This window comes from Brassica napus, chromosome A3, assembly GCF_020379485.1.
Source record: "Brassica napus cultivar Da-Ae chromosome A3, Da-Ae, whole genome shotgun sequence".
Lineage (NCBI taxonomy): Eukaryota > Viridiplantae > Streptophyta > Magnoliopsida > Brassicales > Brassicaceae > Brassica > Brassica napus.
Genome location: NC_063436.1, coordinates 18,294,844 through 18,311,985, shown reverse-complemented (window position 1 = coordinate 18,311,985; position 17,142 = coordinate 18,294,844). Strand labels below are relative to the sequence as shown.

The 17,142-nt window shown below is 33.5% G+C and overlaps 3 protein-coding genes and 2 non-coding genes across 5 annotated transcripts; 4 read left to right on the top strand and 1 right to left on the bottom strand.

Annotated features, from left to right (window-relative positions):
• Nucleotides 1–5,918: 5,918 nt before the first annotated feature.
• BNAANNG38080D lies at nucleotides 5,919–7,590 on the top strand. The gene is made up of 2 exons (XM_013880897.3): nucleotides 5,919–6,310; nucleotides 7,062–7,590. The coding sequence occupies exons 1-2, from the start codon at nucleotides 6,115–6,117 to the stop codon at nucleotides 7,343–7,345; spliced, it is 480 nt and encodes a 159-aa protein (XP_013736351.1). The 5' UTR covers nucleotides 5,919–6,114; the 3' UTR covers nucleotides 7,346–7,590.
• A 686-nt stretch (nucleotides 7,591–8,276) lies between these two features.
• Nucleotides 8,277–8,354, top strand: LOC125607796. The gene has a single exon (XR_007338863.1). It is a non-coding gene; the product is annotated as a small nucleolar RNA R66 (small nucleolar RNA).
• Nucleotides 8,355–8,418: 64 nt separating this feature from the next.
• On the top strand, nucleotides 8,419–8,509 carry LOC125607335. Its single transcript, XR_007338495.1, has one exon. It is a non-coding gene; the product is annotated as a small nucleolar RNA snoR118 (small nucleolar RNA).
• A 3,167-nt stretch (nucleotides 8,510–11,676) lies between these two features.
• Nucleotides 11,677–13,371, top strand: LOC106439450 (probable pectinesterase 67). The gene is made up of 5 exons (XM_022716436.2): nucleotides 11,677–11,968; nucleotides 12,114–12,276; nucleotides 12,357–12,563; nucleotides 12,656–12,903; nucleotides 12,977–13,371. Exons 1-5 carry the CDS (start codon nucleotides 11,718–11,720, stop codon nucleotides 13,140–13,142), a joined length of 1,035 nt encoding a protein of 344 aa, XP_022572157.2. The 5' UTR covers nucleotides 11,677–11,717; the 3' UTR covers nucleotides 13,143–13,371.
• Nucleotides 13,372–13,421: 50 nt separating this feature from the next.
• On the bottom strand, nucleotides 13,422–15,413 carry LOC106444061 (glycine-rich cell wall structural protein-like). Its single transcript, XM_013885590.3, has one exon. It carries the CDS (start codon nucleotides 14,507–14,509, stop codon nucleotides 13,583–13,585), a length of 927 nt encoding a protein of 308 aa, XP_013741044.2. The 5' UTR covers nucleotides 14,510–15,413; the 3' UTR covers nucleotides 13,422–13,582.
• Between the last annotated feature and the right edge of the window lie 1,729 nt (nucleotides 15,414–17,142).

Here is a 17,142-nt window from a genome sequence, read left to right as displayed (position 1 = left end):
TATATGGTCCAAGTTAATTTAGAATCATCCTGGTATCTAGTTATTAGATCACAAATTAAAGACTCAAAGAGTTCAAAACTTTCTGAGATTAGTTTGGTACTTGGTAGTTCAATCACTGTTTCAAAATCGTATATATATACAAGGATATGATCGTACAACTTATTTAGAATGATAAAAGACGTAATAGCTAATAAGATAATCATCTACTATAAAATGTACATATTGGCATAATGCTAATTAGGAAGACAATGATTTTCACAACTAATTAAACTTACGATTTCTTTATCAGTATAAAAGTATTAATCAAAATAATATTTACAAAATCTTGTCTTGTTATATTACCATTTACCTGAGTATATCTTGGTTCTATAGTTAAACTTCCGATAAACTTTCTTAGGGGTTCGAAAGCTTTAAAACAATAATATTGAGCGAGCACTCTATTAGCGTACTTACCTCAGAGTAAAAAGAGTTTGTTATTCATATCAAATGCTCAAGTTAATAGTTACAACTCTCTGTTCTAAGATATATATACACTTGGTTTAGTGATAGGAAGCTAAACCGATGGTTAGGCAAAAGGAAACCTTAATCGGTTGGTTCATATAATCTAATACTCTCCCCTCAATATGGAATGTACAAGCTGTGTATTCCTATCTTGTCAATCAGATTCTTGAAAAGCCCCGGTTGCACTGCCTTGATAAGCACGTCAGCTATCTGCAACTCGGACTTTAAATGAAGTGTCTTCAAAAAACCAGTCTTTAAGCGCTCTCTCACCACATGACAATCGATCTCTATATGCTTCGTGCGTTCATGATAAACAGGGTTAGAAGCGATGTATAAGGCAGACTGATTGTCATAGAATAGAGTGGCCGGAGACAATGGCGAGCAATGCATTTCACCCAACACCGTTGTTAACCAAATCAGTTTACAGGTTGCATCTGCCATAGCTTTGTACTCCGCCTCAGAGCTACTTCTGGAGACAGTTTGTTGTTTCTTTGCACGCCAAGAAACCAAAGAATCACCCAAGAATACACAATATCCAGTAATGGACTGACGCGAGTCTGGACACGCAGCCCAATCAGCATCAGAATACGCTGTTAGCTTCATCGCAGACGATGCAGAGTAGAAGAGACCTTGACTCGGATCGTTCTTCAAATATCTCAAAACTTTATAAGCTGCCTGGAGATGAGCATCAGTTGGTACAGACATGTACTGGCTAAGCTTGTGGACCGCATACGTAATGTCCGGTCTAGTATGAGTGAGATACAACAGTCTTCCCACTAGTCTTCTATAAACCGAAGCATCTGGTAAAGCTGTTCCAGTACTAAAGCATCTGGTAAAACCGAATCATCCTGGTGTCTAGTTATTGGATCACAAAGATCGAAAGAGTTTACAACTTTTTGGGAACAGTTTAGTAGTTCAATTACAATTCGAAAATTGTATATTACAAGAATATGATCTAGCAACTTTTCTTACACGATCTTACAACTTACTTACAATGATATAAGAGACATAATACCTAAAAAGATAATCATCTAAATAAGCCACGATTTTCACGATTGATTAAATTTGCAAGAGGCCCTGAAGATCGAAAGTAGTCTTCTCCAATAGCCAACAGAACAATGAAGCAAACGCCTAGAAATATCCTGCAAAGTGCAAAATTTAACACCAACTAAAAAGTAATATAAAGGGATGACAAAACTAAGCATGAGTGAATGACATGAATTCAACATACAAACACACCCATTTCTAAATTTCAAATACAGTTAGAGGGAGATTATTGGTAAATGAATTTTCATGAACTTTAAAAATTTTGAGATTCCATTGTTATTGGTTATTGGATTTCAAAAATCTTAATAGATCCAATTGTTATTGGTTTAAGAATTTTCAAAATCCATTCAAATTCTTTGTTATTCAAAAAGTTTAGTTATTATCGATTCTCTTATTCTAACTCAATCTAGTGTTATTGAGATATGAATTCTATTCATTTTTATTCATAAGACTCAATTTTTAAAATATCATGTGTCAATGTGATTTTCAAAATCTATGTGATAAAAAAACTAGAAAACAAAATAGTTATACTTACCAAATATCTATTGCACTTTAAATCCAAATTATATGTCTAAAACTATAATTCATTACATTTTATATATTGTTACATTTTTTAATTTAAAAGGAACATTTGACAATAAAATTTACAAAGAAAATTCAAAAGTTTATTTAAAAATTTATAAAAAGACCGAATTTAGAAACATATAATTCGAAATAAATAACTAAAAACTTTTTATTATTTTTATTTTTATTATTTATATATTTATAAAAAAAAGATAAAATAGTCTTCTGTATTTTTAATGAAATATTTTCTAGTCATTTTTCTCTTTGAGTGCTTTTTTGTGACAAAAATAAACTAATTAAGAGAATTGCCCAATTTTCTATGTATCACTATTATTATAATTTTAATTTTAAAAGAAAAATAAATAATCATGCTATATGATTTAGGAAAAATTAAATTATATATTTACTTTACAAAAAAAAAGAATGATAGAAAAGAGGTAATACAAATTCATGAAAATCTATACCAATCCAAAAAAGACATGGTCAAATTTCATAAGTCAATCTATATAAATTTTCACAATCTACATAACTTTATTAAATCAATCAATTCTTAAAATTCATAAACTCTATACAAATTCATCTCCCAATAACCCCCTTAGTTTTAATGTGGCATCAAATGGGTGGAACTCTCTATGAGTAGTATGCATCCAAAATATAATAGTGCGGTCAGGGTTATGGACAAGCCCATATGCGTAGCGGGTTAAATGGGATAAGCCCAATTTTGTCCAGAACAAGTTCAAAATATACTATAACCCTTGATGGTAAGAAGAAATATTTCAAAAATCTTGCTTGTAGTAAATTACCTGACTTTCTTGGTTCTATATGTAAACTCTCAACTCCCGAGTGATTTTTCTTTAGGGTTTTTGAAATCTACCAAACACTTATTGAGCAGGTACTCACCGTTACCAAGTGGACAACTTGATCGTGTAGGGATCGTTTTTCTGGTTCCGTGGAGATTCATTTAAAACTAAGATTTTATGTATCCTGCGACAACCTACGGACGATCTGGTCCCGTGTCGTTTCATTGACAAGATACATTCACAGTTACGTATGTATCACTTTTGTGATGGCTAACAAAACGAGTGATCTACCTCAAAGTCCACGATTAAAAATAGGTTCATGGACCAATCTACAACACAAGCTGATGGTGGATTTGCTATTCTTTCCCTATTATCAAGAGCCTGCGTTGTGCAAGTTTGATTTGTTTACCCCCGGCCCCCTCTATCCCTATGATTAGGGGGGTTTGACAGTTACAACCACCCAGGAGTCACACCACGAGTTCTTTTAGCTGTTTTATCATAAAATATAAAGTTTTTTTCTGCTATGATTATGCTATCATATTAGTAGTTTAGTTACGTTTTTAATCTTCTCTCAAAACTTACACAACCAAAAAGGATCAGTAAGAAAACCATTACATTCGATATATATGATGTTTATCGACAGTTATCGTACAATTATTTTGGTATACTAGAAATCAAGAATTCTTGGTTTAAATATTATGGAAGATACGTTACTTTGTTGTTCTTTTTTTTTTTTTTTTACAAATAGTTACTTTGTTCAATCATATTCTTTTAGATAAAATGTGAATTTTATTTACCAAAAACTGAAATGGTTTCAATACAAAAATTCGGTGGAGCTAAGAGTTATAGGGTGTGATTGGTAGTGGCTGTGAGTGCTCTCTACAGCCTCATTTCTTTCTAGAGCACTAAATTTATACCAATCTTGATTTCTATTTTTTTTTTAAAGTTCACAGCCATTTTATAAAATCCACAAAACTTCTTTGAATTTATGTCTTTACAATTTCTCTGCAGAGACAAAAATCTACAGTCCAAATTTAAAGATTTTTAAAAATTAAAAGTCTAAAGCCAAAGCAATAAAAACCACAGCAATATATCTACAGTCAAAAAACGAAATCACAGCACTTACCAATCAACCTCATAAAAGACCAAAAAAAGATGAAAAAAGCTTATAAATAACCAGAAAATTAACGGTGAATGAACAACTTATTCAAACGTGAACCATTGGGAAAAGAGATCCTTGAATTTCCTTATGTTGATACGTGCAAGGATGGAGTCTTTAACAATTAACACTGCAATCAATATGTTTGAAAACTGCTGTATGGGAGGTGCAAGTGGAGCTCTGGAGCCAACTGTTCCTCTCTTTCCAGATGTGGAAGACAGTTGTCTGGATCGTAAGCCTTTTAAGAGTTGCGCTAAATGATCAGACCTAGAGAGCATCCAATCAACCATATCCTGCAATTCTCGGAACATATGTCTCCTTCCAAACTGCACAAGAACCTGTTGCCAAATAAGATCATGATTAATGGGAGATTTTTAGAGTGGAGTTCTTAATGAAATATAAGAAACCGTTTCTTTTTCTTAAGAGACGGTTTCTTATATTCCGCTAAGAACTCCACTCTAAGAATCCCCCATTAATCATGCTCTAAGGTTACCGTTGTTCAATCATATTAAGCTGTGTCTAAATATCTATATAATTAAAATAAAAGTCATGACTTCTTTCATGTGTGATATTTTAATGGATCATCCATAGAAAACTGTTTATATTTTTTTTTTTGTATTTTCGTGATAAAATCCTAACAACCTATTTAATTCTATTTTTATTCCATCAAATATTATATGATATGCATAATTTCAAAAATATAATATTCCGTCAATATATAATTATATTTGCATATAACCATTTATAATCTACTTAATAATAATAACATTTAATTATTCTAGAGTTTATACTTGTATATTATCTAATTAATAATAATAATAATAACATTTATTATGAAAATACAATAGTTTTAGGATTTTTAATATTTGATTCGATTTTATTTTCTTACCTTGCAAATAATAAAATTGAATCAAATATTAAAAATCCAAAGACTATTGTATTTGCATAATAAATGTTATTATTATTAATTATATCATACATGTATCAATATTTATATAGGTATATTGTTAACAAACATGTATTGATAAATATATAATATTTTAAAATACAATACTATAGATTCAACCATATACTGTTTTTATAATAAATCGCTTAATATATATATATATATATATATATATATATATATATATATATATTAAAGAATTTTTCATGCGCGATTTTTTAATTTGGACAAAATTTTACATAAATTAATTATAATATTTTATATTTTTATTTGAATACAAATAAATATTTTAAAATATCATCTAACTAAAAGAAAAACCAAAAAGTAATAGATAAAAGTAAATATTTAATTTCTTTTAATATTTGTGAATAACCGTAAACATCATATTTTTGTATCAAGAGAGAGTATAAACTAAAATATTTAAATATAAAATTAAAAAACTTGCACGGTTGAGCGAGTCAAGATCTAGTATCCAGTTTATAGTAGGTAAAAAAGTCAAAGCTAGTGCTCGAAGCATCGTTAGAGCATGATTAATGTGGATCTTAGGGTGGAATTCTTAACGCAATATAAGATACGTCTTTTAGTTTTTAACTAAGAAAAAATAGAAAACGTCTTTTAAATAAGAGATATATAAGAGACGTCTCTTAGGTTTTCTTAGTTAAAAGCTAAAAAGACGTATCTTATATTACGCTAAGAACCTCACCCTAAAAAATCTGCATTAATCATGTTCTTACACATTAATTACACCCGACTAATCTTAGGATATTCCTTCGATGTTCCAAAAAAAAACATTCCTTGGAAGTTACATAGATATTCTTGTATAACTCTTCTTGAATAAACTGTATAATTAATGTGAAAGTAATATAAAATAGATTGTTTGTCCTACAGTTGAATTTATATATTTAGGATTCACGATCAAACCTCTTTTAAATATAAATATAAAATATCCAAGTAAATTGGAGGAGAGATCTATGAATCTTGTTCTATAAATAGAGCTGCAAGGGAAGCACTTAACCACATCCAAAACCAATAGCAACACAAACAAAAGAAAATCTACTCTTTAGTTTCAACACTTCAGCTTTAATAATCCTAACAACATGGCAATGCTCATCAAGAACAAAAACATGGCCTTCTCACTGATCTTGATGTGTCTCTTTGTGGTGTATCCAATGGCTAACGCTCAAATTAGTGGGCTTCTTGGCGGGGCTACTGTCGTCAATATACAAGGGCTTGTTACGTGCTCTACCAATGGTAGCGTCTCTACCAATACCACTTCCATCCCTCCTTTCGCCGGTAGGTTTTAAACTTTTAATTCTATACTTTTGCTTTCTCTATAACCCGGCCAAAAAAAATTGAAACGATTCTGCAAACCGTAGGTGATAGTTATAGATGCATCACTTAGACAAAACTATGGTTTTGAATTTATTTTATATTTTCTGCAAATAGCTACATAATTATTTTCAACCAGCTAAACTGATATTAGTAAAATCTGGTAAAACATGTTTATACGAAAATCTGGTAAAACATGTTTATACGCTCAAATTTTTAGATTTGAAAGTATAAATTAAGCTACCTATATATGGAGAACGTACGGACCAATATAATATTCACGAAATAATGTGTATATGTGAGTATAATATTGACCACCTCAATTCGTAGAATGTATACAAAATATTCACCGATGGATCCGATTGGTAATGGCTGTAGCTTTAAAAATTTTGCTGTAGAAAAAAATCTGTAGATTTTTTGCTCTGATTTTAGATTTTATTGTTGTAGAATTTTATGGAAAGCACTAAACAATTGCTTTGAATATTTGGTTCTGCAGAGAGCACTCGTACAGCTGTAAGTTATTTTAAGAGTTGTGGTTTCAAAAAAGAAAAATTAAAACTTGATTGCTCTGAATTTGGTGTTGTAGAAATAAATAGGCTGTGGACAGCACCTACAACAAATACCAATCAACCCCGATATATATATCTATACAAATAACTGTTAAAATGTATACAAAATATTTGTTTATCTAACTAAACATGCAAACAAAAAACAGGTGTGCCCGTTTTGCTTCAGTGTGCTGGGCAAAATGTTACAACTACGACTACGGGAGCTAATGGAGTATTCTCGTTTCCTTCCAGTACAGTACTTCCGATCTCGCTTCTTTCCACACTCCTTAACTCCGGTTGTAGGGCCATTGTCACGGCCCCTCTCTCCACATGCAACGCAAGCCTCCCTACCAACGGACTCCTCACGGCACCGTTAAATCTCGCAGGAACCATCGTTACCGGCGGCATCAACATCTTGCAATTCGTCAATGGCCTCTTTAGGCTCATCTAACTGGTTTCAAACCAAGTATTCCTTCTTGGTTTGGTTACGGTGTGTGTTTCCCTTCTGTTGTTTTATGTTTTGCGTCATGGCCATTAACGTGTATGCTTACGTATGCATGCATGACTAAGGTCTAAATAAGAATGCGTATGTCTCTATCTTCAAAGTATTGTGGTTGTAACTTCTTGTCCAGGTCTTAATTTGCATGCAGTGCATGCAATGAAAAATGAAATAAAATAGTTTCCCTTATAGTCTTATCGAGATGGGCTTCCATAAATGTATTAAAAAAAAGAAGCTCATAACACTATAGAAAAGAAAAGAATTGCATCACTTAAATTTCATCACAAAAATGAATGATACTTTTTAAAATTACTTATCTACAAATGAAACAAATATATATATACATATATATATATATAATTTAAAATCAATTACAATAAGTGATGTTATTATTAGATGTATACGAAATATTTGAAGTTAGAGACGGACCTAATCACTTTTCTAAGGTATAGGATTTCATTGAGGCAGGGCTATAATGAATGAAAATGCCCATTATCTTACAAGTTTACGTCCAAAATACCCTAATTCCTAATCCCGTGTATATACGAAATACTCTACTTCCGGCGATGTACATTCACTCTTTTCGTTTTCTCCGTCTTTTGTGTATGTTTTCTCTTAATTGGTCTCTTTTGTATGTTTATCATGTTATAAGTACTTGTTTTTGTTTACCTGAGAGTGGATTCCACTCAGATTGATTTTCCTGTAGATTTTCGATGTTATATCGATTTTGACTCGAGAGGCGATAAAGTTTTATAGCAGGGTCGTTGAGTCGCTTTGCCTACGTGAATCAGGTATAGCGAATAAGCTCGTGGTACATCTATTATGTATAATTCTCTTTTTTTATTCATTTGCATGTTTCAATTGGTAAATTTTCTTAAAAGGATCCAATGATGGCATGAAATCTTTGAGACCTGATTTGTTTTATTGATGAAAAGCTATAAGCATTTTTTACTCTGAGGATCTTAATTTATTTTTAATTTGTATTGTGATTTTGAAGTAATTGTGATTTGAGGGTAAAGAGAGAAAAGGATGACGAATATGCACTGGGCTCTGAGAAGTTGATTGACATTTAACTTCTTTTTGATGGATAATGCTGCCTAAAGCTTAATCTGATTTTTTAATCTTCGTGTTTAAATCTATTTTTTTATTCATTCAAACTATTGTATTTTGGTAGAACACACTAAAGTTTCATTTTATTTTGTAACAAAATCAACTCATAAAAAGATTACAAAAACATTTACATGTTTTTTTTTTAATACCTCAAAACATTTACATGTAAAATGATCGAAGACCTAGTTTTATAAGGTTCTGAGTGGTATAGCAGCAAGTATCACCAGAGCCGGTCCTAGAAATTCGGTGGCTGGATGCAAAAAAAAAAAAAAAATTGGCCACATTTTAAAGAAAAAAAGATAGAAAAAATATTAATGGCTGATATGGAGAAGGTGCTGTTCGAACCGGGGTTGGAAAGGCAGTAGATAGACACAACAGACCACTAGACTAAAGGGAATTTTAATGTTTTGTGGCTGAAATCTTTTGATAAATTATACGGCCGGAAGCAACCGCTTCTTTCGCGTGGTCCAAGGGCCGGCACTGAGTATCACTCACAGATCATTTTTGTAAAAGACCTTGTTCAGAATCAAAAACAAGAACTATAATGTCCTTAAAAAAGATGCTGCACAAGTTAATTGGCATTTCACTCATAGTTTGGAAGGTTCTATGTGCAATTTCCTGGCTAATTGAAAAAAGTTTATATTCGGTTCGGCTTGGTTTATTTGGATTTAGAAAAACTTTAACTAAAGACAACCCAAATTAGTTTTGTTTGATTTGTGTTTCGATCTTACTTCGGTTTGATGTATGTTTGGTTTGGTTTTATCTCAGTTTGGTTTGTGTTTGGTTCGATTTAATTTGGTTTTATTTGTGTTTGTTCAATTGACTTTTTTAGTTTTGTCTATTTTTGTTACAAACATATAATTTATAAAAACATAAACAAATATCATTTGACACTAAATCATTATTTCCTTTATATTTAAATGTAAAGCTAAACATCACAATAAAAATCAAGAAAATGTAATCCAATAATTTGATATTATTATCTTCAAACATATTATAAATATGATAAGCAATTTTTGGTTTTGATGTTAATGTATGAGATTCATATTCTTTTATTTTATTTTTAGTTATATTTATTCTATTCTTTTAAAAGTAAAATGTATAACTTTTTGTTTGGTTGTTTAGGATAAATGGTTAAATATTATAAGTACATTTAATTAAACTAAAAATACTTAAGTTTTTCAGTTTGGTTTGGTTTAAAACCAAATCAAACCGAACCATTTGGATTGATAAAATCTTGAACCAAATGGTTTAGACATAAAGTTTGGTTTGGTTTGGGTCAGTTTGAGTTTGGTTGGGTCGGTTTGGTCCGGTTGTTTTTTTTGCCCACCCATAGTGTTTTTTTTTTCTTAAACCACTCGTATAAACAGACTCTCTTAAAAAAAGGAATACGAGCACCAGAGTGTATCAATTATAGCTAATGGTGATGATTGGTTCGACTGTGGTTTTAAAAATTTTAGCTGTAGATATTTAGCTGTAGATAAATTGGTTGTAGCTGTAAAGTTGTTACTGTAAAGTTGTTACTGTAGACTTTTTCTGCAGAGACTTTTGTTGTAGTTAAATTTGTTGTAGCTGTAAGTTATAGGTTGTAGATATTTTAAATTAAAATATATAAAATATGTGTTGTATATATAAAATTATTATTTTATATGAATTAAAATAATTTATATTAATATTTTTTATAAATTATCAAAATTTATCGTAATTTAAAATGTGATATGTAAATAATATTTATATTATTTAAATATGTTAATAATTAAAAAATACTCAAATTCAAAATTAAAATATTTATAAAAGTTTTTATTATGATTATATAATTTATTTGATATTATAGATATTTTTTTTTTTTTACAGATTCTACAGCCTATAAAAAAATGATGTAGCATTTTTGCCTAAAATACATAAGAAAAAGTTTTGCTTTATTTTTTTGCTGTAGCATAAAAAATAAAACTAAAGCATGATTGGTAAAACTAAATAAAAACTTGATGTAGACTTTAATTTTAAAAAGTAAAGCTACAACATGATTGGTAAAATTTAGTGATTTAAAAATAAATAAAGCTAAAGTAGGGAGATAAAACCCAACCAATCACTCCCAATATATGGAGTTTGTTGAAAAGAAAACAATTTCAAAAATTCAAACATTGGAGAGAACTCATAATCAGTGGAGACTTGAGAGCATATTTATAACCATTTCATGATAAAGATTATAACAATTCATCTACTTTACGTGCATGTCAGATGGCATAAACGGCATGCAGTTTTCTGACAAACGGCATGACTGAAAATGCCGAGCACGATTAGAGCATGATTATCTCCACCTTTTAGGAGGATTCTTAAGAGGTGGGACCCACAAAAAATTAAGATTTGATATCTAAATCCCTTCTCTAAGAGCTTGGTTCTTGTATTTTCGCGGGTCCCACTAACACGTGGCGATCCACGATTAGTTAGTTTTTAATTTTTTTTTTCTAAATCAAAAAAAAAATTAAGAACCCAAAAAGGGTTATTAGAGTTAAAGATGCTCTTAGAGCAACATTATCGGAAGTTTCTTGCTCTTAGATTCTTAAAATACATATATATGTATGTATATATTATATATGCGGATGTAATTGCGGGTGCTAAGCTTTACGGAAACCCCACCGAAAGTTTCTTGAGTTTATCATGGCCCTTGAGCGAAGTACTTGTTGACAACCTGTATATATAGCTAAAACAATGTTGGTGTAGAGCATTGCATGCATGTCTACACATCGGCATAACTCATAATATCAATTTATGACGATGAATCAATGATATTGTTATGTGAAGGAGGATATATCCTAGATTATAAACGATATGATGATATAATGAGAAAAACATAGTAAAAATATATGAATAACAAGAAAATAAATATATAGTAATTAGTCAAAAGTAATATGTAGTGTTTTTAATTTATTTTTGAGGACAATGAAAGATTTATACCACAATGATTTCTTTGTTACCAAAGATAGAAATATATATATATCTCGAATTATTTTTCACCCATTAATCAATAATAAATGTCTAAAAATAAACGTTGCCTAAAAACCTGTTTAAGCCCTTACCTCCCAAACAAAACAAACACAACGAAACACCCTAAATTTAAAAACCTGTTTTCTAATTCTAACCTCTTCCTTCACCATATAACATCTTCCTCACATCCCCATTCCAAAAAGAAAACTAAAAACCCCAAAAGATAAAGATGGATCATCGAGCAGGAATGATCCTTGCCCTAACCCTGGTTGCAATGTCCGTATGGGGTTCGGACGCATCCGCAGTGCAAACGACGAAGTTCGGCGCGCCGCTTCTGACGGAAAAGATCGCAACAAATAGATCGATCATCGTCGATATTGAAGGCAAAGGAGACTACACTTCGGTTCAAAAAGCCATTGATGCTGTTCCTGTTGGTAACTCTAATTGGATTATCGTCCATGTCCGTAAAGGAATCTACAAGTACGTTTAACCTTTTACATTACTTCATACGCGCAAATCATGTTACATAACATACCTATATTTATAGTAATATTATGCATTACTATTGTCACATACAAACATTTATTTTGAATTTTGATGATTTTTTTCTTTTCTGAGGAAATAGGGAGAGAGTGCACATTCCGGAGAACAAGCCGTTCATATTCATGAGAGGTAACGGAAGAGGAAAGACAGTCATTGAATCATCGCAAAGTGCTGTCGATAATGTTGCTTCAGCCACTTTCAAAGTCGAAGCTAATCACTTCGTTGCTTTTGGTATCAGCATCAGGGTATGTATTAAACAATTGTAGATTTTGATTACGTAACATGACATTTGTGTCTTAATGAATTTTTTGTGATGAATATACAGAATGATGCACCGGTCGGATTGGCGTTCACGTCTGACAATCAATCGGTGGCAGCGTTTGTGGCGGCTGATAAAGTTGCGTTTTACCATTGTGCGTTCTACAGCTTGCACAACACTTTGTTTGATAACAAAGGTAGACATTACTACCATGAGTGTTACATCCAAGGCTCCATCGACTTCATCTTCGGTCGTGCAACTTCCATTTTCAACGTGCGTTTTTCACATTCTCTAAAACATAACATATATATTGACCGCCATATATTATATCACTTTTTTTTTTATCTTTTATAAAATTGTTACAGAATTGTGAGATATTTGTGATATCGGACAAGAGGGTGAAACCGTATGGGTCAATCACAGCACACCACAGGGAAAGCGCAGAGGAACACACAGGTTATGTGTTCATAAGAGGCAAAGTGTACGGAATCGATGAAGTCTACTTAGGCCGTGCTAAGGGACCTTATTCTCGAGTCATCTTTGCCAAGACTTACTTGTCCAAGACCGTTGTCCCTAGCGGTTGGACCAACTGGAGCTACGATGGCTCGACCAAGTTAGTCTCTAATTATTATTTATATCTTATTACTGTTCATGTTTATACTAATACTGTTGAGACTTTTGATCAGGGATATATACCATGCGGAGTATAAGTGTCATGGACCAGGTGCTGAGCGACAAGGTAGATCAGACTGGGCTAAAGAACTGACCAAACAAGAAGTTGAGTCTTTCTTGTCTATTGATTTTATTGATGGAACTTCTTGGCTCCCTGTTTGGCTTCATCAAAACTCTTAGAGCTTCTTATGCGTGTCTCCCGTTTGGCTTGGAAGAAAACATATGAAGAAAGAAGAACCCAATCTTTTCTTCACTATACGAAATAGTTTTCTCTCTTTTTGTTCTACTCTAAAATGATTGTAGACTGATTGGAAATTCTTATGTCGTTTGCACGCATTATATAAGATAAATTTCCATTTTTATAATATATGTAACCTAAACTATAATCATATCTCATAATTTAAAATAATTTCCCGACTGATTAATTAGATTAACTAGCCAACGAAAAAATATTGTGAATACTGGAAGATGTTTCAAATATTTAAAATTTCGTTATCGTTACAAAGTAAATCAGAAAAAAATATCATTCTTCTCATATGACTTGGTACATAAGTAACTAGTAGCCCTAGCTTAGTACAAGCCAAGAATAGATTTTGTATGAATACTGAATTACTAAAATTTTAAAATCCACCGCCAAACCCTCCACCGGCACCACCACCACCACCGAATCCTCCACCAGCTCCTCCGCCGGCACCACCACCAGCACCAAATCCTCCGCCTGATCCTCCACCAACACCTCCACCGTGACCCCCACCAGCACCACCACCGAATCCTCCCCCAGCTCCTCCGCCAGCTCCTCCACCAGCTCCTCCTCCAATACCACCACCAAATCCTCCTCCGGCACCACCGCCTAATCCTCCACCTCCACCTGCACCGCCACCGGCACCACCACCAATACCTCCACCGTGCCCTCCTCCGATTCCTCCACCAGCACCACCTCCTAGACCACCACCAGAACCTCCACCGGCACCACCACCAATACCTCCACCGTGGCCTCCACCGAGCCCTCCACCAGCACCGCCTCCTGCACCACCTCCTAGACCACCACCAGCACCTCCACCGGCACCACCACCAATACCTCCACCAGCACCGCCTCCTAGACCACCACCAGCACCTCCACCGGCACCACCACCAATACCTCCACCGTGGCCTCCTCCGAGCCCTCCACCAGCACCGCCACCAATACCTCCACCGTGGCTTCCACCAATGCCACCTCCTAGACCGCCACCATGGCCACCTCCTAGACCGCCACCATGGCCTCCTCCTATACCACCACCAAAACCTCCACCGGCACCTCCACCGTGGCCTCCACCAATGCCACCTCCTAGACCGCCGCCATGGCCTCCTCCTACACCACCACCAAAACCTCCACCGGCACCTCCCCCGCCACCAATTCCTCCTCCAAAACCTTTGCCGCCACCAAAACCGCCGCCAATTCCACCACCACCGCCACCTAACGTCTCCTTCTCAAGTCTCCTACACTCCACAACCCCTATCACCACCACTACAAACATCAAACTCAAAAACCAAAGAGATACTTTCCCCATATCTTTGATATATTTTCTAATATCTTGTTTAGTGATGTATACAATTGTTATAGCTCACTTGACTAGCTACTAACACTATATATACTATATAGTGAGTAGAGAGAGCATTTATGAGATATGGTTGAGAGAGCCCTTCAACATCTTTCCTACACCGCGTTTCTCCGCATGTTCTCACGTCCCAATCTCTCATGTTCAATTTTTTCTACGAAGCAATTAATGTGTGACACCCAAGTGCCTCTTTTTATATATATTAGTCTACTCTTCCTATATTTAATTCCATGTTCTCCTAGTTTACCATTTCAATATTTGTATACCGCATTACAACTTATAGCTTACGTGCATAGAAAATTCAAAACAGACTACTAGTTCTAATTAAAACTATGCGGAGAGACAGCGAGGAAATGTGGGGATATGTAATTAAGTTTGAATAGTATCTTACTCTCTTTTAACATTTAGAGCTTCTCAACTACTTTTGATTCGGTAGCCACATTAACTGCAAAATCCCCACTATCATTTACATTGTTGATCGCTCTAGTAACTAGTGCTTACTTGTAGTCCTTATAATATTGGGAAAATTGTTTTTTTAGAGCAAAAAAATAGGGACATTGTCCCATTAGACTAATCCCAAAGTATAATTGTCTCATTAGGTTAATATTTTCGTAATTGCCTATTATAACCTTAAATTAACTTAACTAAAGGTAACAAATTAATTTAGTTTATTATTTATTATACGTTACAAAAAATAGAAAAGGGGAAAATTCCCAAATCATCAAAACCTAATTCCTCTTCTTCTCGATGGCGTCGTCTCCTCCGTATCACCTTCGCATCTCCTTTGTCTCGTCGTGCTCGGAGCCATCCAACACCGCCTCCTCCGTCGGTCGGAATCTACATCCACATCCTTCTTCTCCGGTTTATATCCTTGATAAGTCAAAAGCTTTGTTTTGTATGAAATTTTGTTTTCATGGTATGAAATTTTGTTTTTATTCTTCTTTGCATGTGTTTTCATTGTGGTTAGTCTCTGTAAAAAGCGTATAGATTAGTGTTTATGTATATGTTCTTGTGTTCTTGTGAATCGATTTAAGAATGTAGGTGTTTTTTTTTATGTGTTTGTGTTCTTGTTTTGTCTCTGTTAGCTTTGTTGTGTCTTGTTTCTTGATTATTATGTATGTGTTGTTGTTACCTTTCGGGATTGTTTAAAGATTAGATTTTTTCACAATGTTGTGTCTTTTTTTTATGTTGTTGAACCGTGTTTGATCTCTGTTAATCCCACCTTCTGTAGCTTAGGACAGTTTCTTAACTCGTTTACACTCATGCCCCTTCATGTTTATCCCAAAATGTTTCTTAACTCGTTTACACCAAAGCATCCCTCTAGGCATGTGATTATTGCAATGTTCAAATGATTTGGTGATGGTTTTGATGCAGGAGGAAGATCTGAACATGGAGAATGTCTACTATTCAGAGATGAAGGATGCTGGATTCTTTGACCCCGATTGGGAATAATAAGAACCTGTATATACAATGTGAAAAGGATTGTTTACAAATTGTCATCTTAGGGCCTACTCTTTCACTTATGTATGTATTAATACAAGACTCCCTATACATGAGTGATATAAGTAACTTCTATCTCTCTCTCTCTTGCACGCATTTTGCCTAATCTCGCATTTGGCATTTCGATTTAAGAAATGAAAAGAACAAGGCTTCATGTGTAACCAAAAGTTTCAGTCGACAAATAGAGAGATCTATGGCATACAGTACTAGCAAAGAGTCGCTTGACTTGACATATTAAAAGAAAATGACAGAAAGATTATGAAAACAACAAACAGAAAGCCTCAGATAGTCGGATCTCTTATACTAAATTACTTCTTGGCTTGCACGAGCTCATCAATGAGCTCAGCAGCTTCTTCCACTGAATCTTCTGTGATTTTTCTTCAGCCATTTCGATGTGAAACTCTTCCTCTAAGCCCATCACTATCTAAACCTGCAAAAAAAAAAACACTCAATTAATCAGTATTTAAAAAAAACTCAACAAGTTATGTATTCACATAAGAGAATGTTCGATGAATTGCCGTGTCAATAGAATCAGCTCCAAGATCGGTGAATTTGGTTTCTGCAACGACCCTTTGATCGTCTTTGAGTGATAGCTGCTTCTTGACGATCTTAGACAGTTTCTCAACTGTCTCTTGTATGGCCTAATAAAACCAAATAGACAAAACCAATTCCCATACCCCATGCATAGATATGAATCATGGAAGACACTTTGAGAATTCTTTGTGAAATGTCAAGGGGTTATTGAAGGGGCAAATACGTGTTTGAAGAAGACCTAGCCAGGTTTTTTTTTGTGCAAAAAATCGATTTTTTAAAAAATGGAAACAAAATATTTTCAAATATTTTCAAAAATCTACTTCCCATATTTTCGGAATTGTTCAAACTTATCCGTAGAATCTGCATTCTACTATTTGTAGAATATAGTTAACCTTTAGAAATCGATTTCTACGGCTTTTAGATTTTATGTAATGTGTAGATTGTAGCTTCTACATATTTTAGAATTGCACGCTAAGCGCGGAATGTGTATTCTAAATATTTTTAGATTACTGTTATTTCCGTAGATTATGTATTCTAACTTTAGTAGATTT